Source organism: Aphelocoma coerulescens (assembly GCF_041296385.1).
Source record: "Aphelocoma coerulescens isolate FSJ_1873_10779 chromosome Z unlocalized genomic scaffold, UR_Acoe_1.0 ChrZ, whole genome shotgun sequence".
Classification (NCBI taxonomy): Eukaryota; Metazoa; Chordata; class Aves; order Passeriformes; family Corvidae; genus Aphelocoma; species Aphelocoma coerulescens.
The window spans coordinates 21,018,472-21,042,973 of NW_027184085.1; the positions used below are offsets into that span (position 1 = coordinate 21,018,472).

At 35.1% G+C, this 24,502-nt stretch overlaps 1 protein-coding gene across 9 annotated transcripts in view; it reads left to right on the forward strand.

Moving 5' to 3' along the window:
* The window catches only part of ERBIN (erbb2 interacting protein), a 118,332-nt gene that overhangs the window by 79,391 nt on the left and 14,439 nt on the right, over positions 1-24,502 (forward strand). For 6 of the 9 annotated variants that reach the window (XM_069002335.1, XM_069002328.1, XM_069002336.1 and 3 more), the window contains 14 exons: positions 2,899-2,962; positions 4,513-4,587; positions 5,890-6,034; positions 6,515-6,587; positions 7,632-7,761; positions 8,090-8,205; positions 9,201-9,270; positions 10,340-10,439; positions 12,431-12,552; positions 13,148-13,318; positions 14,095-14,277; positions 16,462-16,579; positions 18,318-18,501; positions 19,291-20,794. In XM_069002335.1, coding sequence (XP_068858436.1) covers positions 2,899-2,962; positions 4,513-4,587; positions 5,890-6,034; positions 6,515-6,587; positions 7,632-7,761; positions 8,090-8,205; positions 9,201-9,270; positions 10,340-10,439; positions 12,431-12,552; positions 13,148-13,318; positions 14,095-14,277; positions 16,462-16,579; positions 18,318-18,501; positions 19,291-20,794 — 3,055 coding nt within the window. The remainder of the gene's footprint in view (positions 1-2,898; positions 2,963-4,512; positions 4,588-5,889; positions 6,035-6,514; positions 6,588-7,631; positions 7,762-8,089; positions 8,206-9,200; positions 9,271-10,339; positions 10,440-12,430; positions 12,553-13,147; positions 13,319-14,094; positions 14,278-16,461; positions 16,580-18,317; positions 18,502-19,290; positions 20,795-24,502) is intronic. The other 3 variants (XM_069002337.1, XM_069002333.1, XM_069002334.1) reach the window with 2 other exon arrangements.

Consider the following 24,502-nt stretch of genomic DNA (forward strand, 5'->3'; position numbering starts at 1 on the left):
TCTATTCTGGTACTCTTACAGAACATGCTATACAGCTAAAACGTGTAGAAAATCCAACGCAGTTTTTTGATGCTAATAAGATGTAGCAGTAGGTCCTAATATTTTTGCTATGGAATACCAATATATTTTCTTGTTTTTTCTATGACTCTCATCTTTCTTATATTTTAATTCTTACAGCAAATTTTTTCCTATTTGTAATAAGAAATGTATTTGGATAAATTGTACATCCCTCTTTCTGAGTAAAACATGCATATAATTTTTGACACTAAAGTGTGAAGTACTTGAAAGAATCTTAATCAAAATGGGTAATTAATGCCAACACACTAAATCAACCTTAATTTATGCCAAATTTTATGCCAAATATACATCATTTTGTTCAGAGCTTACCCACATCCAGAGATTGCAAGTGGCAGCATTATAATGCAAAACAGCTCAGTGAAACTATTTTTACTGAAAGGAAAGCAAAAACACACAGAGACTATTTTAGAGGCATATTTCTGATAGGTAAATTGGAAAGACAGTCCAGTAAAAACATGATACTTTTTTTTTTTTTTTTTAAGCTTCTGTAGCCTAGTTGTCAATAAAAAGAGTAAGCTTTTTAGAAAGAAGCAAGTTATTTGAGAGTATAATTGCAGTGATTTGGGCCCGATCTTGCCATCACACACACCGCCCTTGAACTGTATGCCTTTTGAAGTAAGCTGTAGTGTTAACCTTAATGAAGCTGTCTGTATACAACAACAGAATTTGAGGTGTAATTTAGGCTATCTGATCCCTTAGTATTGAGTTGAATTGACACCAAGTTCAATAATATGAATTATGAAAGAGGCTTTCAATTTATGGGAGGGATTACATAGTGCTATGTCAAAGATGGAAATAGGTGTAACTCTGTGATCTAGTTAATGTTTGTTTCAACATCCTTTGGTGTTAATTTTTCCTGCTACCGTAACATTATTGGAAGCCTTGTTTGCATTTTCTCTGAAGGTAATTCTTTATAAACAATACACAAAAGCAAGGAGATATTAGTCCTAGAATATCTGAAAGTGCTATTATGCAAGCAACAGGGAAAGGAAGGAATATTACCAAGACTCTCGCAAACATGTTTGTCTATGTTTTATACTTGAGTGGATGTGTTTGCAACATTACAGTCACATTGGCAAGGGAAAAAAGTCCCCAAATCAATAAAGTTATCTTGCTATCCTGTCACTGTTACATAACACTGGTTTGCATAGTGTGGTCTGTGAAGTTTCAAAAGCTGCAGAATGCTATGTTAGATCCTTTTAAAGGAGTTCTTCAGCAGTGTCTGTGGGAGACTCATTGGGGCAAATTTGTTAGGAACATACAGCATTAAAATTGGTATAGGCATGCTCTTACGAAGCTTTGTGAGAATAATCTTCTGCAGGATTTCAGAGGGACTCAGAGTTTAGGTAGAAATTGCAAAACAATGTTAGGAGTTGGCTTACTGATAATCATCCCGTTCATTAGCTTCAAGAAATGAGGGAAATTGTTTCTTGGGGTCTTCTGAAAGTAACCTTTTCTTGGGTTTGGGGTTTTTTTTCTTTCTGTAGGACAGTAGGAGTGTTAGCTAGAGGCTTTTTTTCAAAGCCTGTGTATACTGTAGGTACAGTGCAAAAAATGCTTCTGCTTTTGTCTTGGTCTTGTCTTCAGCTGCTTACGCTAGATTCCTAGTTTGTCCCCAGCTTAGTTACTCCAATGTCATGAAAATCAATTTTCTAAACAAATGTTGAGTCTCCTTCTTGGAGATTATTTCATTAATAATATTAATAGTCACATTAAATTGCTTTCAGTAGATAAGTGATTTTCCGTTGTATTATTTTTGAACTGTTTGTTCAGAGCAACTGAAGAGTTTACAGTATTTGAATAAAAGCTGAAGCTTTGAATAGCGGCATAGAGAGCATCTTGTTCTCATGCAATTTTTTCTTGAAGAAACTAGTGTGATATTCTGATAATTTACAAGACTCTACCATTTAGAAGCTTTTATATTTAATTTTTCCAGAATTTTATAGTACATACACAATTGCAGTTTATATATGAGAGTTTCAGGTACTACTAGTTGTTCTTTGGAAATCTGTTATTAAATAAATAGAGAACATGATGGTATATGAGGAATTCACAGCCTCTTAAAAAATACTTTCAGGTAGAACTGCTATTGACTGTGAAGTACCCATTGTGTAGTCCACCATGTGCAGTGGTAGATAATCTCTGTGGAGTCCCCAAATAGAGGAAAAATGTTTCCAAAAAACAGCTTGAAGTAATGGATTTTACTTTTATTTCAGACATTTATTTAATATTTGCCATAAGTTAGGTTAAAGAGGTGATGTGTCACAAAATCCAACTTTGTAATCTCATTTAATGTATGACTAGATAAATAATTAGGGTTCCACTTGTCATGTGGAAGCAACTTAGTCAGCAGCCTGGAGAGGTAAAAAGGTAGTGTTGGTTACTGTGATTCAACAGTGCTCTTCTCTGTTTTCCCTGATCAGTAGGCAGTAGTCTTTGAGAAGAAAACATGTAGTTAACCAGCCATTGACTGAAAGGATGTATTGTACTGCAGGTGAAAAGCTGAACCACTCAAAAGAAGAGATGCGCCACTGGGTTACTCTTTATCATGAAGATTTCTTTACTGGTCTTTAGTTTTTGCAGGCTCATCTGTGGATGTGTTGTAGTGTACTCTTTGTGTGACACTCAGCAGTCTGCAAGATCAGTGATACATGCCTGGTTGAACAGTGTGTGAAAAATTGACCTTAATTAGGTATGATACCTGTTTCAGAATAGCATCACTACTTAATAGTTATTAGTAGATTTTTGTAAACACTGGAAGATTTGATGTAGTTAGTATTTTCTTAAATCTAATTCTTTATTAATTTCATTCCTGTGTAGAACCATGTCCAGACTGACTCAGTTGGAGAGACTGGACTTAGGAAGTAATGAATTCACAGAAGTGGTGAGCTTTGCATCTTTTATAAATCTCTTTATCCCTTGGTCTGTTTTTGATAAATATGAAAATAAAAACATCAGCTTAAGAGTTCTTCTACCAAGCAAGTATTACTTATACCTTATAGTACTTTATGGAGCCCATTACAAAACTTACGTGTGTGTTCTTAAGAATGAGAGGATGTTTTTATTCAATTTTAAAATAACACTGTTGTATAGTGTGGTTACTGTACTGGTAACTAATTAATAGTACTTTGTATTTAAATTATAAACATAATTATTTGGCTTAGAATAAATTCTAAACACTTATTGATTATAATGTATTTAATGTTGCAGTTTTGGGCATAACCTGCTTTTATTGTGCACAAACTAGATCCAAGGGAAACTATATTGATTTTAAGTTTGAGTATTGTTCAAAGTAGTATTTTAGAAGTTGAGGTGCTCTGATTTTTCCTTCAGCATAGATTGACTTGTTTCTTGTTTGTGGTCTCAGAGAAACATATATCTTGTATTTAGAGTCACAAAACATCTCTCTGCTTTTACAAGTACTTTCCTGGGTAAAAGAATTGAAATAGAAGTATAATGAAACTTGCTGACCTGCAATACAATAGAGTCAAGCCTTTGTGTGCCCTTAGTAGAACATGCAGAGCTGAACACTTTCCTAATGATATGGTTTGGAAAATAGGAGAGTGTGTTTAAGGAATTTTTCAACATTTTGGTTAAACATCTAGCCCTTACTATTACTGCCATATTCTCGTCACAGGGTAGATATTTGTGTAGGAGCCTTAAGCTAACATTTGAGTTACAACTTTCTCTTGGAAAATGAGTTATTGGGAGTCAGGACTGCAACTAAAGCAGAAATCCTGTCTATTTACTATATAACAAAACTTACTTAGCCTTCATCTGAACTTGGCTGTAGTTATTAAGGTGCAGTAGTACCTTTTTTGTATTACTTTCTCAGGAGGGAAGTTTAAATAGAAAAGCGTATGCAACATGGATGTTTACCAAGAAGGGGTCTTTCCCTCGTACATAAGACACTGTTAACAACAAGCTGTAGAGGAAACACAATCCTGCACTTCATTTTATGGATGGAGTGGTTTGCCTGTGTCATGGAGATGCACCATTTGTTGATAGAAAAATGAAATTTGTTTCGATTTTCCCCCAAACCAAAAATTCTGGGATTTTGTAAAACAGGTCCTCTGAGTTGATGGAATTTAAGGTTTTTTAAACCTCTTACATCAAAATTGTACATGTAACATGTACTTAGTGTGTGCCTGTTGAAAAACAATACTTTCTGTAAAAAGCACAAAACCAACAGAAAGCCTTTCTCTAAGATTATTTGGTTCTGTGGTCAAGTTCTTAAAAGTTTTTGTGTATCTAGTATATATTTTAATGTCAAAAGTGAAATATCTGGGTTTTCTTTGATGACCCAGTGAAAAAAGTGTGTATAACAGCTATAGTAAGACATTATTAAAGTTGCAATAGACAAATCACTGGAGTTGTTTTTGCCATTCACTGGGGTTTTTCATAAGTTTTTTTTAAAATGGCTTCCCATTACAGCCTGAAGTACTTGAACAACTGAGTGGATTAAAGGAATTTTGGATGGATGGTAATAGACTAACACTTATTCCTGGGGTAAGTTCTTTTGCTGTGTTAAACACAAAGTACTTTAAATTATGCAGTTATTTGCTTTGTCAGTGATCATGTATGTTGAAGTTATGTAGTTTTAGTGCTACTTAAAGCCAAAAGGCTAAGTGGCACTTGAATGCTTAACTAGTCCACTTAAAAATTATTACTGATCATGAGAGCTGCATTCACAGCTTTTGGGTTTGGTTTTTTTTTCATTGAAAGTTACATAGTTCTCATCTGAAAATTATGTTGCAATTTAGGAAAACAGGTAAAAATCTAAAATCAAATTTAGGGATGAATGGTCCTCCCAAAAAGGGATTAATCTGTGTTAGACAGCAAGTAGGAATTTACAGGATAAATATGTTGTGTGGATTTTTACTGGTCACAACTGTAAAGCAAGCAGTGCCAGTTTTGGTGCTGTGTAAACAGGGAGCATAGCTAGTTCCTGAGAAGACAGTCTGTTGACTTTGTTTGGGTTCCTGACATCTTTCAGGATTACACGTGGTCCAGACTGACCTATTATTACAGTACTTGAGAACCTATGCTTAAGCTGTAGTACACTAATAAATGAGAATTTTAAATTTGGGAAGCAGCTGGTTTGTTTGTTGTTTTCAGCCTTAAAATCACTAGCAGTCATGTGAAATGTGGCCTTCCTGCCTAGTCAGTAGTATTTGCTACTGTTTTTCCTTCAACTAACTCTTAGACAGTTGAGTGGTTTGATTGTAAAATACAAGCTGAACTGTGTTTTGCAGTAAAATAAAACTGTATTTCTGAAAGTGAAGATTTTAATGAAGTAATGTGCGTGAATTTTAAAGCTTATACTTGGTTCATATGGAATGGTAATACAAGCTTATATTTTGCCTTTTTTTTATTTCAGTTTTTTAACAATTAGGGATTCATCATTGTTGTTTTTGAGGTGAAGTAGGATGCAGTTTTACACAAAAGGCAAAAATAAGCATTGAAAGTCTTTACTGGAGCGTAATGATGTCCTCACACTATGTGTCTCTTTCTGAAGTCTGTTCCAAACCTTCAGTTACTTGATTCACGGTAACTAACCATTGAATGTGCGGCAGACTGACTTCAGGGACGTGCAGAGCTACTGTGGGGCGTCTCTGTGTAAAAACATCAGCTGTGCTTATCTGCACAAAATACTTCATTTGAAAGTTCGGGTATTTTGCATAAAATTGTATTTCAGCACTCTAAGTCTTTTCCTCTGGCATTACACTTGAGAGGCAGTTTGTCAAATCTGCCAAATTTTTTGTTTTAAACTTGCGCTTTCTAGAAGGCATTATTTTCTCTTTCTCTTAGTTCATAGGCACTTTGAAACAACTGACCTACTTGGATGTTTCTAAAAACAACATTGAAGTAGTTGAAGAAGGTATTTCAGGTTGTGAAAGCCTGCAAGACCTACTGTTATCCAGTAACTCACTTCAGCAACTGCCAGAGTCTATTGGTTTGTATTTTCGGTTAATTCATGTTCTTAAAAGCCTATAGTTCAGACACAGAGCACTTGAAAATAGAAAAATTACATTCTAGATCTGTTCCAGTTGAGTAGAAGTGCCAGTTCTTGATAAAGCTGTTAATGCATGGCTGAATAATAACTTAAAATTGTTTCAGAGCATTCTTTACTTTATACAGTAGTTTGTAAATGGATGAAAAGCCGCTGGCTCTATCAGAAAAAAGCCAATTTCTTTTTCTCCCTGCCTCCACCCGCCTACCTGAATGGTTCACACATTGTAAGATGGCAAACAAGTTCTGTAAGCTCATCTCTTTATTTCCTTAGGAATACAGTGCTATGGGCGTGCCAGGGAATAGAGAAGATGTGGTTGCTTGCCCATAATGTTGGGGGCTTTTTCCCCTCGTAATTTAAAGTTAAAACTCAGCTTAATGAACTCAAATGTCCATTTTGATTTACTTGTTCCTATTATTATAGGTTCTCTGAAAAAGGTGACAACACTTAAAATTGATGAAAACCAGTTAATTTATTTGCCAGACTCCATAGGAGGGTAGGTATTTCACCAAAATAAAAAATTGAATTGCCTTTCTGAACACTTTCCTGTAACAATGGCTCCTCTCTCAGAGTTTTTGTAACTATTTGATTTCTTCTACATGTTAATGTTTAATACAATTTAAAGTGAGTGATTTCATATCTGAGTTCTATTTGCAGCATGTATGTTCTTATTATTTAATACCAAAAGACATACGTTCCTCACGTAATGCAGTCAACAATCTATAAAAGAAAAATTGAGTGTGATACAAAACAAGATACTTAGAGTCAGCTTCCTGAAACTGGATTTTGTTGACAGTAACATGGCTGTGGTAGATATTGCAAATGATTGCCCAATCTCAAAATCTTGTAAATATGAACATGTATTTATCTTTTTAGAGAGAGAGAGAGAGAGAAAATTTTCAGCTGTCCATCAGCAGGTTTTTTTAATATATATTTCGGTGTCCAGCAATTTAATTTAAAACTTGCAAGTAATAGCACAAATAATTGGCTCAGAATTAAGTGCTGTACAAATGTACATCTTCCAATTTCTTTTCATATATTTTAATTAATACAGGTTATCTTTTGTCAGAGTTTACAAAATACTGCTTCACTGCCAAATTCGTAGGTTCACTGCCTCTAACTCTTGAAATTCTTTGCTTGTTCAGAAACTGCACTCAGCTCTAATTTTTTGAGTATGATCTGTCCCATTCTGAATATTTTTAATGCCTTACACTGGTATGTTGTCATGTACTACACGAGCATTTGGTGTTGCTGGCCTCATTATTTTCATTGTGAGGACAGTGTAAAGTAGATTTAAAAAAAAAAAGCAAGCTCAGAACCAAAAACCTGCAATCAACCAACATGAAAAAACACCCATCCCAAAGCACATTTTAGGCAATAAATAAAGGATTCTTCTTAGATTTTAATTTCTTTGGGTTTATTTTGAACTATATTTGAGATGAATAATTAATAGTGATGCTAATTTCATTTAAACTGCAAGTATTCAATTAATATTGGATTAATTAATCTGTATAGAGGAGTTAATTTTTTTTTTTTGCAGATTAATATCAGTAGAAGAACTGGACTGTAGTTTCAATGAGATTGAAACATTGCCTTCGTCTGTTGGGCAGCTCTCGAATATAAGAACATTTGCTGCAGATCATAACTTTTTAACTCAGCTGCCATCAGAAGTATGTATTTAATTGCAAAACTGTAAAATTAATATTTTAACATGTTGATATAGTCTGTACAACTTGTGAAGTTAATAATTTTTGAGAGGATTTTCTTTGTGTATGTTTTTAAAGGAGGATGTGTACAAATATACAGGTTTTTAAATAATGAAATTTGATTTTTTTAAGCAACAAGTAGGAATTCATTGCTGTGTATTGAAACTAAAAGGTTTAGTATGTATGAATACACCTTCCAGGCAAAATAGCCTCAATACTAATTGTTTTAAAAATTTTCATATTTATGTTGTGAAGATGAATTAATTCTTTGTGGTTTTTTTTTTTCCTCCAGATTGGAAACTGGAAGCATGTAACAGTGTTGTTTCTGCATTCTAATAAACTTGAATTTCTCCCTGAAGAAATGGGTGATATGCAGAAATTAAAAGTCATCAATCTGAGTGACAATAGGTTTGTGAATGCTTTTAATCAAGTAGAAATTTTATAAAAACGCAACAATAATGTAGAGGGATTGTTATGAATACATTATGCTGTCTTTCCTTATCTCATGCATAGCTCAGAAGCTGAGTGAGATATATTTAATGTACTGTTGTGGTATTCTGGATCTTGCAGTTCCATTGTATTAAGCTGTCTTCATTTTAATGACTTGGCAGATGCACTGAAGTGCAGCTTCAATACATTCGTGATTGTTAGCATGTGTTTTTCTGTGGAATTAGTCTAGTTATTTTCATAAAACTTTTGATTCTTACTTAAAGATTTATAGCTTCTTGAATTACATATGGAGCACCCAGCAGTATCACAGGATATTGTAAAAAACCTTGGTGTTCTGTGGAAGGGGGAAAAGAGTTGTGTTTTATTGGAGGTGATCATTAAAAATGGACAAAATGTTAAGCTTTGGGGAATTGTTAGTTTATAGTATTGAAATACACTGTGAGAGAGAAGTCTAGGGAAGCTCTCCCTCCTGTTCTGTCAACCCAGCTTCTCTGTGCTCCATTTGTGGCTTTAATGCCAGAGCATCCATTATCCAGGACAGCCCCTTCCCCGTACATGTATCTTTGAGAAAAAAACTGATTTTCAGGTGTAGCATATTTTTCCTTAATTGGCATCTATATTGACAGATAAAATGCTGAGGATTCAGATTTGTTAATTCACGTTAATTGTCTCCACATTCAAGTTACTCAATTGAATTAAATTCAAGTTACAATGGAACTTCTTTGTTTTAAGGTACTTGCTAAACTGGGCAGACATAAGTTTGTCTTGTTTGCTTGGGTTTTTTTTTTTAATATGAATTTAAATTACATGCTGTAGCCTTTCAGCTCTCGATATTTATTAATTCAACTTCATATGGATATGTTCTTTTGAAATATTTTACACGCTAACGCAGGATTGTTTAAAGTCTTAACAGTATAGTTAAATGTACTTACATAAATTATTGTAATTTACAGACTGAAGAATTTACCATTTACCTTTACAAAACTGCAGCAACTCACTGCTATGTGGCTATCAGACAATCAGGTAAATTTTTTTAATACTGAAAATAAATAGTTATTGACTTTATTCCTAGTGGGATGGACAAGAACAGAGCCATCTCTTAAATAGAGACCTAGTACTGTGTGCATCAATACTTTCTTGACATTACTGTGTCAATTCTCCTGAAGTAACCAATATTGAGCTTATCTGCTGGAGACTCATACTTCTGGAGAAGTTTTGCACTGTGAGGAAATGCAATTTAACAGATGTTGGGAGGGTTTTTGTTCATTTGTTTTTGTTGTGTTTTTTTCTGTTTGGTTTTTGTTTTGTTTTTTTTGTTGTTTTCTTGTTTTCTTTTGTTCAGGCTAATTTACACAGGAGAGTTAGTGCTTGATAAGCTAGAACTTAAAATGTTTAGCCTGCTGTTGCTTTCACAGCTATACCAGTGGAGAAACTCAGCATGCCTGGTTTTGAGTTAGGTTTCTTGCCACACCTTTTGAACTGTGTGACTGTTCAGCTTTGAAGCCGTTAAGCAATAACTCATGTGCTTGTAGCTTGTATTTTTCCTTTTTATTAAAGTCTTTGTATTATGCTGATTTTCTGAATGGCATTAAGGTATACAGGGCTGTCAGAAATCTACTAGCCTCAGATGTGCACTTCTTCTAAAACAGTAATTTAAAGAATCCCCTGCCCTTCCCTGTAAAGCGTGGAGGATGTTCAATCTGGTGTCAAAGTGAACAAACAAGAATACAAAATTTTTCTCTTTATATGATTGCAGCTTTAAATAGCCAGATATATCTGTGCATTTCAGATCAGCATGCTTTGGGATAGTAGTAAGTACCAACAAGAAACTGGGTTACTTTTTGAATATCTAGTGTTTGCTTTTCACAAAAGCTGTTGCTGAGTTTCTCCTCAGTCAAAGCCTATCATCAGTCAAATACAGACATGTTTCTATCTTCGTTTTATGAAAATTCTTCAGAGAAGAAATGGTTTAATACAAGGAAGAGTAGTCTTCAAAGTCATGGGACAGGCATGCTCTATGATATGTAGGTCATATTTACTTTTATATATGTATATACTCTCATAACACAGCTTTCTTTCATTTACTTTCTAGTCTAAACCACTTATCCCTCTTCAAAAAGAAGCTGACCCTGACACACAGAAAACAGTACTTACTAATTACATGTTCCCTCAGCAACCAAGGACTGAGGAGGGTAAGGAATTTCTGAAATGCTGTGTCACAGTGGTCACTTTTGACAATAATGGGAAGGCTTCCTGCTAATACGATTTTCACTAAATAGTACTTAAATACAAATTTGGAGTATACTTGTAAGAATGATGAGTTGTGTCTGATGAATGAGAACAGTAACTTAATGAGATTTAGATATTGGTAAATTCTAGATGAAACTATGTCAGTGAGCAAGGTGAGAAATGGACTGACAGGAGCAGGTTCTGTGATGGTTGCCACTCCCAGCGTGACACCCTCATTCCTTCCAACAGAGCTTAGTGGTTTGGGGTGAAATTCCCTTGAGCAGGTGTTAGCTTCAAACTGACTATTTTAACAAAATGTTTCCTCCATTACCAAATACATATTTTTTGAAAAGTACATAGCATTCTGTGGTTTATTTTGAAGTGAAAAAAAATCAGTCCAGAAAAAGCGTATTGCTCACATGTGGTTTGAACTGTTTTTATAAAAAGTAAGGCACAAAATTTTAAGCTCTTACCAGAAAGTTATTTCAGCACAGTTGTGAAATAGTTAGGGAAACAAGTAATGTTCCACTATTAAGCCCAACAGGAGTTAGGAAAAGAGTTAAATAAGTTTATTTTTCCACTTTCTTTCCCTTGCAAGGTAAAGGGAAAAGTTTGTGCTGCTTTAAAAGAAATAAAGTGGGGGGCAATATATTAATGGAAATAACTGAAAACTGACAAGTTGCAACATTTCTTGTTCTGTGGCACAGGCGTCTAGTACACTGAGAGAGGAGTAATCAAAAACAAGCAAAAGCAGTAAATTGTGCATCACTTTCAGTGCCTTCTACTGTATCTGCAGTACCTCTGATAGAATGTGAGAATTGGGAGATTCAGTGAAGTTCAAGATTGTTCCTGAAAGTGTTCTCTCCATTTGAACTCTTGTTTTTCTCAGGTTCTGGGGTTTATTTCTGTAGACAAGGAAAGGACTGTTTGTTTGGCTTAAGCTGACTGAACACCTGTCTGAGGTAGTCATTCCGAAAAGGTTTCAGGTTCAATAGACAGAGCTTTTAAGTTGGTTTTTGGTCAGGAAGTCTTAGTAATCAGGATAGTGAAGTTTATTACAATATTTTTAGATGTATTAAAATTGTAAGTTACCCAGTAAATGCACAGTAACAAATACTCCGTTGCACTTACTGAGCCCTAAAATTAAGTATTTCTCTATGTCAGGTATAGAAGTGGTTAATACGAACAGTCTTGATATCGCTAGTGAAGGATATGCATTTGCTGGGTGGCAGATTTATTAGACTATTTGTCATGCTAAAAGTAGAACCTGGCTGATGTAACACTAAGATATGCTAAAATAAGAGACAGTGGGTACCTACAAAGTTTGTTTATTCTCTTGTAAAATTAAGCAAGAAATACTTGTAAAACCCCTGTCAACTGCATAACTTCTGCAAAATCATGCAGATTAACTTAACCTTCAGGTTTAGATGCTTACATTTCTTTAGGATTAGTAAGAATGCAGGTTTTTCCTCAGTAAGGCATTCTCAGTTTTCATTTTTAAATTTTCATTAAATGAAATCAGATGAATGTTCTTGCATGTGCTTAATGATATTAAGCACTGATAATAGGCTATATAAATCTATACAGGTATAATTTATGTTTTTATATATATACACAAATACATTATTTCATATTTATATATAGAAGAAAACCACTTAGCAGAGTTCTGCTGAAAATTTTCAAGTGTGAATGTTAATACTAGTGTACAGCTGAGCATATGATTTTTTTTTTACAGGTAGGGATTTTTCTAATATAAAAGTACAGCCAAATTCATAAAGTAGTGGTATTGCATCTAATCTTCAATTAATGGTGCTGTTAGTCTTTTATCTTTTAAAAAGAATGAATACAAAAGCATACGAATCCTATCCAAGAGAAAGAAAATGAGTATATGTTATTTTGCATAGTGTATCCTATTCTTACAAGAGCTTCTTGTTTTTTTGGTTTTTTTTTCCAGTTATGTTCATATCTGATAATGAAAGTTTCAATCCATCTCTGTGGGAGGAACAACGGAAACAGCGTGCTCAGGTGGCATTTGAGTGTGATGAAGACAAAGATGAGAGAGAGGCACCACCACGGGTTAGTATTGAATTTATTTTTGCATACTTGGTATTTCCCTCCCTCCCTCTCATTTCCACCCTTAATCTCAGCCTTTTCCTTACTTTGGCTGTGGGTTTCACTCTGCTGAATAAATCAAGTCATCAGTTATTAGTTTAGAGTATCTAGCAGGATGAAACACTATGGTTTGGATTTTTTGTTGTGTTTGCTTTCAGTCTGGGCATTATTTGGCCAAATCATTTTCAGCAGGGCACAAGGGAAGAACTCAAGCTGATACGTGGCAATGTAGGGCCTAACTAGGAGGCCACCTGACTAATAATGCTGGGGACAACAAGTGGGGAAACCGTGATAAATACTGATTTTATTTTGGGTGAATTACAGTTGGCTTAATCCTTTGCTTGGAGTCATTGGACATGTTGGGGGAAAGGGAGTGAAAGCAATTCATAGTCTTGCCGAGCTGTATAAGCTTATATGTGCCTCAGTGCAGGTACATTTGAGTATCAAGGTGGAGTTCTAGATTATTCAGTGGTTTAGCCTAACTAATTATTTTTTACAGCCTCTGTTTTAGTTCTAACATTTAAATAAATGTAGAACCTTACTGCTTTTTGTTATACAGGAAGGCAATCTGAAGAGATACCCAACTCCATATCCTGATGAACTGAAGAATATGGTCAAAACAGTCCAGACAATTGTACATAGACTAAAGGATGAAGAATCTACTGAAGATACTGCGAAGGAGTCAAAACGAGAAGTCCAGACAGTTTCTGTAAAAGATGTGGGGGTAAAGGTTAGAGATAGCTATCTTCTAGTTTTGCAAGAAATTCCAAAGACTAAAGTGTCATTGCTTCCTTTTAATTCTCTTCTCCCTCCCCACTGACGCTTTAGCAAGAAAAACTGTTTAGATTATATTGAATACAGTTTACCTCTTCCCACCTAAGGAGATCTGTAATAAACATCTGATTTACAGTAGCAGTCTTCCTCCTACACTAAGAACAAGAGAAGTGACTGAATTCTCAGGCAAATAAAAACTGTGGATGTCTTAAGGAGCTGACTTTGATTTCTGGAGGATGGCATCTTTGTCATCCTCTGATCCTCTTTTATCTGCCAGACTTCACAATGAAATTTTGATAATCTCTAAGGACTTTACTGCTCCCCTCATGACTGAAGGTTTTGTGTGGTAACAAGCATAACGGGCTGGCAAAAGTGTCCAGAGTCTCTAAGAGTTTGATGCAGCGTGATAGGTGATAGGACTATTTTTTGGTGCTGACATAGAATCATTGTAGGTATTGGCCTTTTTGATTTCTTTTTTTCATTTGACTGGAAATGTAATGGTAGAAATTGACACCAGTAAGGAAAGGAGTCAAACTGATTGACACAGGCTAGGGACTGTATCTTAGTAATCTGTGGCATTGTTTTAGCATTTCATACCTGGTGCATTCTGTACTTTATCATTTCAGAGCTCAGGTTTTTCCATTCCGTTTTCCAAAAGTATAGTATGTTGGCTCTATATGTCCCTAAAAACTTTTCAGCATGTTTTTTCAGCTAATATTCTTAATTCTGTAGACTTCAGAAACTGGTTCGATAAAGAACAAAGCTGATGAGAGAAAGCAGTTTTCAACAGGAAGCTCTGTGCAGAAGCCTAGTGAACCAGAAGCTGAGCACAGCACTGCAAATTCACAGATGACTGCACTTGTTAAAACCTTGCAGAACACGAAAACAATTGTCAACCATGAAGAAATGCTTGAGGTATGGCATTGCAATGAGCATTATAGCAGTCAAAAACTCTGCTGGTGTTGTACTGAATTTGTTCTTCTGGGAGATGAAAATTTCTGTTGACAACAGAAGAAAATTGGCCTCCATATGTGTTATAAATTCAGATGGTTTTCAATACAGTATTTTTCTTGCTTCAGATTTTGTTAAGTAAAAGTTGAAACAGCTATTTAAAATTTCATAGTAAAAGATGCATGCTTTTAAAGGAGAATAAAGCAAACTCAATTAAAGGTTGATATAAACTGTGAAAATACTCATATTTTGGTAGAATTCTCCAGTTGTTGCTTGATTGTCAATACTTCATTAAATAATCACTTTCAATTGTTGCTGAAATGAGAAAACATCAGATCAGTGGTAGCAATAAAGTTTCTGTATCCAAGTATACACATGCATTTCAAATGAAAAGTGGAAGGTGGGTTTTAAAATATTCCTCTGTTTACTAGTGAGCTATCAGGAATATTACTTGGAATGTATTTACCTCTTATAGTGAAGGATTTTAAACTTCTGAACTTCGCATTTCTCTGACAAACACCATGTATTCATTTATTTAGAAGGTTTGAGATTTATGACAAATTTTGGAAATTGTCATTCAATCAGTTCCCAGTCACAACCTGTAAAATACTTCTTTCATAGTTTCACAAGTGGATTTTTTTTCTTTTTTTGCCTGTATTGTGTAAGCTGTGGAATGTGCCTATATCATACTTATGGTGAAGAGACTTGAGGGACAGGCAGTTGTGGCTGTCACTGGCTGCTTCCTACTAGGGTGTTCCTGCTTCTGCATGCTTTTTGAAAATAATGGTATTGACATATTTTCTTTAATTTAAAAATGTCATTTCAGAAGATCATGATAGTTGTCTAATGATAGTGACAGTAAGTCTTTGTAACTGTAGTAAGTAAATAAGGAAGGTATAGTGAAGTCCTTATTTCTGTGTATTTCCTTACTTCCTGCTGGTAACACTTTTGCAGAATCCAGATAGCTAAACTTTGCATGTGTGTAAGCTTTCCATTTCAGCATTTACTTGTATGTTACATCCAAGAGGAAGGGAATGTGGTAGATGCAGTGAAGAAGTTGGTTGTTCAGACTGTAGAGAAATGCAGATGGATTTTTATTTTTTATTTTTAATTAAGACTATCACAGCTTGTTTGCTGCATCTCAGTCAGGTTTGTCCTTCCTGCAGACCCAGGAACTGGCCAGGTAATTGATATCCTGGGAAGGTGGTGCTCCAATAGGTTCCATGCATTAAGTATTCCAAAATAGTAAGAAAAAGTGAACATGGACAGACTCTTTTTGCAATATGCAACATGGATTTCATAGCAGGAGGCATGTTCGCTAGAAAGAAATTTCTGCTTCGAGGAAAGAAAGTTTGTTGGGGGTTTGTTTCTTCAAAATATTACTGGAAGCAACTGGGTTTTGAGGATAAATGAATATAGGGCTGGCAGTAGGATACTGGATAAATTGCATGGCTGCTCTTGCAGCAGCTTTGTCTATTAATCTCTGTCATAAGTGCACTGAGTTCCATCTTATGGTTCAGAACTAGTGATTACTAGCTTAAATGTATTCAGCACTGCTTTATTCTTCTGCCATTGCTCTTCAAGTTAAATAACCTCTTTTCGTTTTGGAATTTACCCCCAGCAAGCTACCCTGACTCTGTTTTTGTTAGATGAACTAGGCAGGCCAAGCTCCTTCAGTCTTTTCGCATAGCATACCTCTCCATTCCCAAGACTGTTTTGCTCATGCTACTCTATAGGTGTTCTGGTTTGGGCTCTTTTCTTCAAAACCAGCTAGTCAAGACTGCAGTGTTTGCTGGTTCAGTGGTGACTTTGTGACGTGGACTCAGCTGGGTGCTCTCTCCAGTGGTGGAATGAAGGCTTCATCTGCTTGCTCCAAGTAGTTTTTTGCAATTAAAGTTACCTGTCGGAGTGTCATCCCACAGAGTTCATCAGTGACATTGCAAGTCTGCATGTGCTACTCCTTAAAGAGAATTCATTTGACTTGCACTGTAGATGCACTACAAAGTTGTTTTGCTTTCCCTATGTTATATGGCTGATCTGTCTTTTTTTACCCCTTTATTGTTTAGTGAGTGATAGTTTAGATAGCATTTACTTTCAACATTTAAGCTACTCTTTGAAATGGACAGCATAAAGCTGTTTTTCCTTTAGCAGGAGTCAGAAGAATTGTCCTCTGATGAAGAGATGAAAATGGCAGAAATGCGACCACCACTGATAGAAACCTCCATAAACCAACCAAAAGTGGTAGCCCTAAGCAATAGCAAAAAAGGTAAGATACCATACAAAGCATTGGAAGTGTTCTGTTATTTGGATAATTTTTTGACTCAAAGTGGCTAGTTTTTCCAATTAAATTAAGTAAAAGTAGGCTTAACTCATATGTTTTAAAAGAAAGATGATTAATTCCCTAGTTAAGCAATGAAAGCAGGAAAAAATTGCATTTACTTGAGTGCACGTTAGAGAAAGCTATGTTGATACCTAATTTTCTTGATTCTTGTCAGTTTAAATCAGATGGGAAGAGAAGGAGGATGTGTTTGGGGGGGGGTTTTGATCTTGAACACACTCTTGATACGCTTAATACAAGGGTTGCAGAAAGTGGTATTGGAAATACTCTGTATCTCCCTCTTCACCCAAATTTTGTGAATTATTGCTGCTATAGGCAGTTGCTATAACTGCTGCTATAGGTAGCAGTATCACTTATTTAAAGTTCTGTATGGAAGCTGTGCTCACTTCCTAATGTTTAAGAATAAACTTTCCTTGTGGAAACTCTTTCTCCAGAGTTATTTTACTCTTTTATTTTTCTTCGTTCTTCTAGTATGAAACTTCTGAACATTTTTTTTGTTAACTAAATTTTATATTCTCTGAAATACAAATTTGGTTGGGGTAACCATTTCCTTAAGAGTAAGAAGTGGCCTAGGATTCAGAGAAAACATGATCTAAAAATGGGATAGGAAATAGTATTTTGCTTCATATGATATCCAAGTCCAGTACTTCCAGGACAAAAGGCTTTTCCGGACATTAGATGTAAAAAAGTGAGATTTGGTGAGGAGAACCACATGGTGGAAGCAGGAAGAGTCTGCTGAGGATCACATACAGATGAAAAGGTGGATGTTTATCAATGCAGTCCTTGGATTTTAATGTCTGACTAAAGTACCAGGTCAAAACTTCTTTCTTGTTTCTGAAGATAGATATTAGTTCCACAAATTGTATGCGTTTGGCACCTGTAACTGGCTTGAAGCAAAAATTTAAATGTATTTGTTTCTACGCTCGTGTCAGAATCACGGCTGGCTTGAATTCCCCCAGAGAAATTATTTTTATACGGATGTAGTATGTAAGTATGCATATATTATGCAAGAATCAATGTGCACAGGGGTAAATTACTCTGAAAATGTTGTCCTAAGGGATCTGCAAAGCATGGGAATGCATTGGATTCAAGATCTGCAGAAGAACATTTTTAATTGCTGGGTTTTTACTTTTACTAAAAAGCTATATGGAGCTTATCCAGTGATGTAGATGGTTCCAGAGTACTTGGTCTAGTAAATAGCACTTTAACAATAATAGAATGTTCAAAATCAGGAACTGTGTACCCTTTCAAAATACTGCATGTGAAGCAGCTGGCTTAATTTTCTTAGGGTCCAGTAGACTCATACAATATACAACTTCGAAATCGTTACAGTAACAGAAGTATGATTTGATAGATATTTTAAGGAAGTATTCAGTAATGTAGCACCAGTGTATGACAAGGAAAATAGGAATAAAGCAAGAACTTGGATTTAATTAACAGATAAAGGCTGTTTACATTAGGCCAGATATTTTTGAAAATAGGAATGATTTCCAACAGTATTTTGTAAGTTTAAGTGAACTTTGCAAAGGTGTTACCTTACATTTTAGTTTCTGGTCTAATAATTACTGAAGAACAAGAGACAATTTCTAAATACTATACATATACATATGAAATGGCTATTAATAAGATCTGTGTATCTAACTGAATTGGCAAATTTTTATTTCAGATGATTCAAAAGACACTGATTCCTTATCAGATGAAGCTACCCACAATAGTAATCAGAATAACAGCAACTGTTCCTCTCCTTCTCGAATGTCAGATTCTGTTTCCTTAAATACTGACAGTAGCCAAGATATTTCTTTCTGTTCTCCTGACAAAGAAACACATGCTACTGTTTTATCCAAAATCAGGTTTGTAAGATACTGTGGATGACTAAGCAAATACAATGGAAAAATGTTACTTAATATTTTATATTGTGTTCATTCCTCTAATTCATTCATTTATTGTTCTTTGAGTTTTGAAAATTTTCATGTTTCATCATAAGGTTAATAATGTTCTCTTAAGGTCAGTAAGGTTCTAGTAAAAAAAACTTGCAGAGACTAACATCAGTATACAATACATGGTTCCCATTTCTCTTAATAATAGGGGGTAATAATTTTATCTTTGTAAGTGTTTATCCCTAAAAAATGTATCAGTATACCATTTTAAAGGTCTCTGTTTTTATTTGCTTAATTTTGAAAATCAGTTTGATTGCTAGCATGACTATTAAAGGTTCTTAAAAACTTACAAAGAATGGAATTACTCTTCTAGAGCTTTTAGTTAAAAAGTGCCATTTTTCATAAAAACTGCTAATACAAACAAGACAATTGTCCAAAATGGAAATTGAAAGAAAGTTAATAAAAAAACCTTAAATTATTGTCACTTTTTTCCTTCTTGACACTTTTGAACTGTTTTTAATTATTCTTGTTGAATTAGACAAACTTCCAAAATCACATGATGCAAAAATGTTGCCCAAATGAGCCCTCTATATAACATATTTATTCAATGTAAGACAGCAAATCATAAATCTGTTTCTTTGTCCTGTATTGTATGCACAGCATGGTTGCATATTAATGTTAATTTTCTTCTAAAATGATTCTTAGAAAAACATGTTCGTGCTTATGAGAATTTCTTTTAAGAGCCATCTTTTTTTCCTCCAGGCGAGAAGATGAAAATTTGAATAATCTTTTGCAAAATGGAGGAGAATTGAATATAACAGTAGAAGAAAAACTAAATATGCAAGAGAAGGTTACAAATTTGTCTGAATATGAATTAAGCATTGAAAAAAGATTAGGCCTGATAGGAAAAGGTGTTGATCTAAGCACTCCTATGGAGGAGTCTCACAAATTAGACCAAATAAACATGAATATCAATAAACTGGTTAGTGAAGAGGCAGTGCCAGTTCCTGTCGAAAAGTTAGAAACACAGAAAATGGTTTCAGTAATGGGCTTTTTGAATAATAACACAAAAGAAGAAAGTGAGCACTTGGAAAATGGAAATAAATATAATATAAATAAAGTAAACGGACATCCTGAGGAAACAGTACCGTCTCCCAGTAAAGACAAACTACCAAAAAGCACTACAGTTGATGGGGATTCTGCTGAGCTGTCTGTTTCTAGAAGCACTGAAGATTTGTCACCACAGAGAAGCGGTCCTGTGATGAAATCTCACAGTATCACAAGTATGGACAGTGGTGGGCTGAAAATCTATGATAGTGTAAATGAGAATGGATCTCAACAGCTAAACTCAGCGGTAAAATCAGGATCTGATACTGCAGATGGAAAAAACATAGTCCGAAGTAAATCTGCTACTCTTCTCTATGATCAGCCTTTGCAGGTTTTTCCTGGGTCGTCGTCATCGTCTGATTTAGTATCTTCTACAAAAACGGTGTTCAAGTTTGACTCAAATCACAATCCTGAAGGTGCTAATGTAGTGAGAGGATCAGTGACAGGTGGTGCACAGATGCTCTGTGCTCCCCAATACAATATTCAGTACAGCAGCAGTGCAGCAGCAAAAGATGCCTTGTGGCCCCAGAAACAAAACACCCAAGTAGAACAAGGCAGTCTACCTCCTTCACGTCTGCTTAGGTCTGACAGTACAGAAACTCCCAGCTATGTAAAGCATTCTGGCAACATGAATTTCTCCAATCATAACAATGTCCGGGCCAGTGCTGTGTACAGTACTCATCAGCGGATGGCTGGGAGACACACAGATCTGTGGGCCGTTCCACCAGGAGCAACCAGGCACACTCTTCAAAGGCAGAGCAGTGTATCTTCTACAGCTTCCATAAATATTGGGGATAGTGGCCCTTCAAGGCGGACCCAAGTGCCTGAAGGGGACTACTTAACATACAGAGATTTGCATTCAATGGGAAGAGCTCCAGCAGTAATGCCAGGACAGCAGAGGCCTCTCTCTGCCCGGACATACAGCATTGATGGTCCAAGCGTGACCCGACCACAGAGTGCGCGGCCGTCGGTGAGCGAAATACCAGAGAGAACTATGTCAGTCAGTGACTTCAATTACTCACGGACTAGCCCCTCAAAGAGAGCAAACCCAAGGGTTAACTCCGAGCACTCGTTACTAGACCCTGCAGGAAAAACTAAAGTCCCTCATGACTGGAGGGAACAGGTGCTTCGACATATTGAGGCTAAAAAGCTAGAAAAGGTAAAACCAATAATTCTGGGGTTTTTTTCTACTTTTCTGTTACCTAGATATGGAATAAGAGAAATGCTCTGTTTTGAACAGCTTTTAATTACTAGTGAAAATCAAATTTTGATCCTGCTTTAAAAAAGATAAATGTGTTTGTGATGAATATCTGAGAAACACTCAGATGGTAGACTGTAAATACTTTTCCCCCAAAGAAAAAAAAAAAGCGCTGTTGTTTTTACATCATACTTGCCAGTTTAACCAAATTACTTTTGAATACATGAAATAATGTCATACAGACCTCCTAGACTGCAAGGCCAGCTCTTTTAAGTTAGGTAATTTTTATTGTACCTTTGTGTTCACAATATACTAAAATACTCCCTTACACTTCATCTTTCTGTTCTGCCTTTTTTTCACCCTATTTCTTCTCTTTAGGAACAAGAAAAAAGAAAATCAGTAAAATCTATTTGGCAGTATAGGTCTGCAGCTTTAGTTGCTGAAGAATTGAAAAGCCATAATTATCATGTATTTGCCTCCAAGCCAGTTATCTTTTGAAGTTGGGTATCTGACAGATTGTTGAATGAATATTTATTGCTGTGAGATGAGAACACTTAAAAATCTTGTTCATTTCAGAAAAATCACAGTAGGTTTTGATATAAGTAGAGATGATGAACAGCATTCTTTATGTACTATAAATGCCATCAAAAATTTGAGCTGATATGTAGAGCTGAACAATTACATATCTTCAAAGAATTTGAGTAGCGCCTGGAAGAGTGTAATCTATACTGTCCAGCTAATCCAGTTGAAAATATCGTCACTAAAAATGGCTAGAATGTCATTAGCCAGATCATGCTTCTTTGGAAGGGAATTGAGTAAAGCATCCAAATGACAGTTTGATTATGCCAGCTAGATGGATTCTGTTTTTAAGTTTCTTTTCTAAGAACATAGTTTGCTTTGTAATTATTATGCTAAATATTTGAGTATCTGTGATACCTAGAAAAATTTAATTGGAGATGGTTGGAAAAATTACTTTTAATAATGATTTTTCTTTAGAAATCCCAGTATTTGGAGGGATGGGATTGCTTTTTGGTTTTTGGGGGGTTTTGTTTTGTTTTTTTTCAAGTTGCATAAATTCTGGTGACAGAAAGGGCTGGGTTTCATTTTTTAAAGAAACCTGCACAAAAGTTGTACATATTCTTCTGATCCAGGTGGTCACCTGGAACAGGAAGTTTCTTGGGGCAGTACTGTGCTGTCACGTGGAGACCCTTTGTCCCACAAAAGGGTCACTAATCTCACCATGTTCCAACTCTAATAAAATGGGCATTCCCTCATTTTCCATTCTCCTGGATGGATATATCAAATCTTACATGAAATTACAAGAGAAGCAAAAATACCAGCAATCCCTGAGTACAGAGGGAAGCAAAACTTCAGTGTGCGTCTAATGCAGTTTGTTTGTAGCTTGCTCTTTGGCATGTTAGGAGCACTGTTTAATGGAGCAGTGATACCTCTTTGGGTCTGCAGCAGTGTAGTCACCTTTACTTAAATGTCATCAACTGCCTGACCTGATTCCCTTTATATCTGACAATACTTTTCATTATGCTTTATATGTAAACTTTAATTTTCCCTACTAGACTGATTTTAGCTGTGCATTTAATTTAACAGATCTTTTAAGTCTGTTTTGTATGGTTTTTTTTGTTCTGGCCTTGAAGTGTTTTAAAGTAACTTGTACTTACTAATCTGAGACTCACTTGTGGGTTTAAAAGTGAACATGTATATTATTGTCTACTTTATATTCTCTAGGATATAACTGACTTAAAAAGGAAAATCTGAACTGTGAAACATGTAGATAAAATCCTTTATGGCAGCTGGCAAATATGATAATGTGGAAATTCTAGGATATAACCAAGTATTTCTTAGTTCTTTTTAAATAATGCCTTTGATATTTCTGTTTGTAATTAAAAATTAGCCAAGTGGTGAGAGTGCTTTATCTATAAAGCAGACTTCTGAAACGTTTTTAAGTCTGAAAAAAAATCCAGTTATTAACAGAACTCATTTAAGGAACAAGTTCAATTACAGAGCTTGTTTAAGGACCATTTATAGGAAACTACTTCGACAAAGCTTTCATGGATTTGAAATGGCATTTCATTTTTTTAAAGCTTAAGATACAATACTGAAAAAAACATGTATACAAAATTAAGCATTTTGATGAATATGAAGTACCTATTTTCTTGACCAGTATAGGTTAATAGTATTACTTTTGGTGGGACTCCCCTGTTAATGAATTTAATCATGTTTATAATTTCTATCCTGTGCTTATTAGGAAGTAGGGTGTAGTGGGCTTTTGGGGATTGCTTTTGTTGGTTGTTGCTTTGTTTGGTTGGATTTTTTTCCTTTTCCTAAGCTCATGTTGAATATGGTTTTTTAACTTTAGTAACTGAGGAGAGAGGGAGGAGTGAACCCATTTAAATTTGTCCAGTGGTGTCTGCTTGTTGGACACACTGGAGAAGCTAGTTCCTTATTTATTAGCCATTTTTACCTGATATAAGGTGGGAAAAAACTTCTAAGAGTTTAATTTCATAAGCAGAGAGATGCAGAATAGTTTTAAGTCTAGCAAAAATGATTAACAATGGTTCCAGCCAAATAGCCAGCATTTGTAATACCTTTAATAAGCTGTAAGGGTCCTGGTATAGGCCATTCACTTAAGAGTTGGACTTGATGATCCTGGTGGATCCCTTCGAACTCAGAAAATTCTGTGTTTTTGTGAAATGTAGAGAATAACTAAAATTATCCATCTGAGTGAATGAAGCTGAAAATAGTTCATGAGACCATTTGTAAATAGAAGTCCTGCATATATGAGAAGAAACAATTTTCTTACCTGATGCAAAGCATATTTTATTGGGGGATACAGGAGCTTATTTATATGTCAAAGTGCTCTCTAGTGGTTGTATACATAAGATGTTGGAAAGCATGTAGTCAATTCTGCCCCACCCCAACCTCAAAAATGAAGTGCACAGCGAGTTTTAAAAACAATAATATTTTTCAGCATATTTTCCTTTTTGAGTGTGACTTGCCCATTTTACTACCAGGTATGTTACAATAGACTCCTACAGTACTTCTGTTGGCTTTTATTTAGGAATTGAAACTAAAATACCGCCTGTGTAAAAACACTAGTGTCAAACATTTTAATGTGTGGTAGAGGAATTACTCTTTCATAAATTGCAATAAGAAATATCTGCAACAGTTACATGCAAATATCTATTACATGACATTGCTGAGTATACAAAATTAGTTACTGAGCCTGATTCTCCTTCTCTTGCATATGTATATTTTCATTTTTTTGTTGTGGATCAACAAAAATTTTTGTTTGTGGGCGTTCATTAGGTGTGTGTTTGTTTTCACTTCTAATTTAATCTGAAATTAAGTTCTCTGTTTTTTATCTACTTTATCTACTATTACCTAAAATGCAGAGCTTTCAGAGGAGGGATCGTAGATTAATTCCTTCTTTTTTTTCTGCAGAGTTGTCAGTGTACAGTGCCTTATTAAAAGAAAAATGTCTAGTTGTTTCAGTACTGATACAGAATTCCAGTTTTAATCAAAGTTTGAAAGTTTGTCTTCAACACTTTTTTTTATGCTACATACCTAACATGCAAAAATATTTTAATTGATATGGCCTCAGATTTTTTCCTTAGTTAAACTTGGTTCAGTGTGTCAAGGACAGTGATTTCA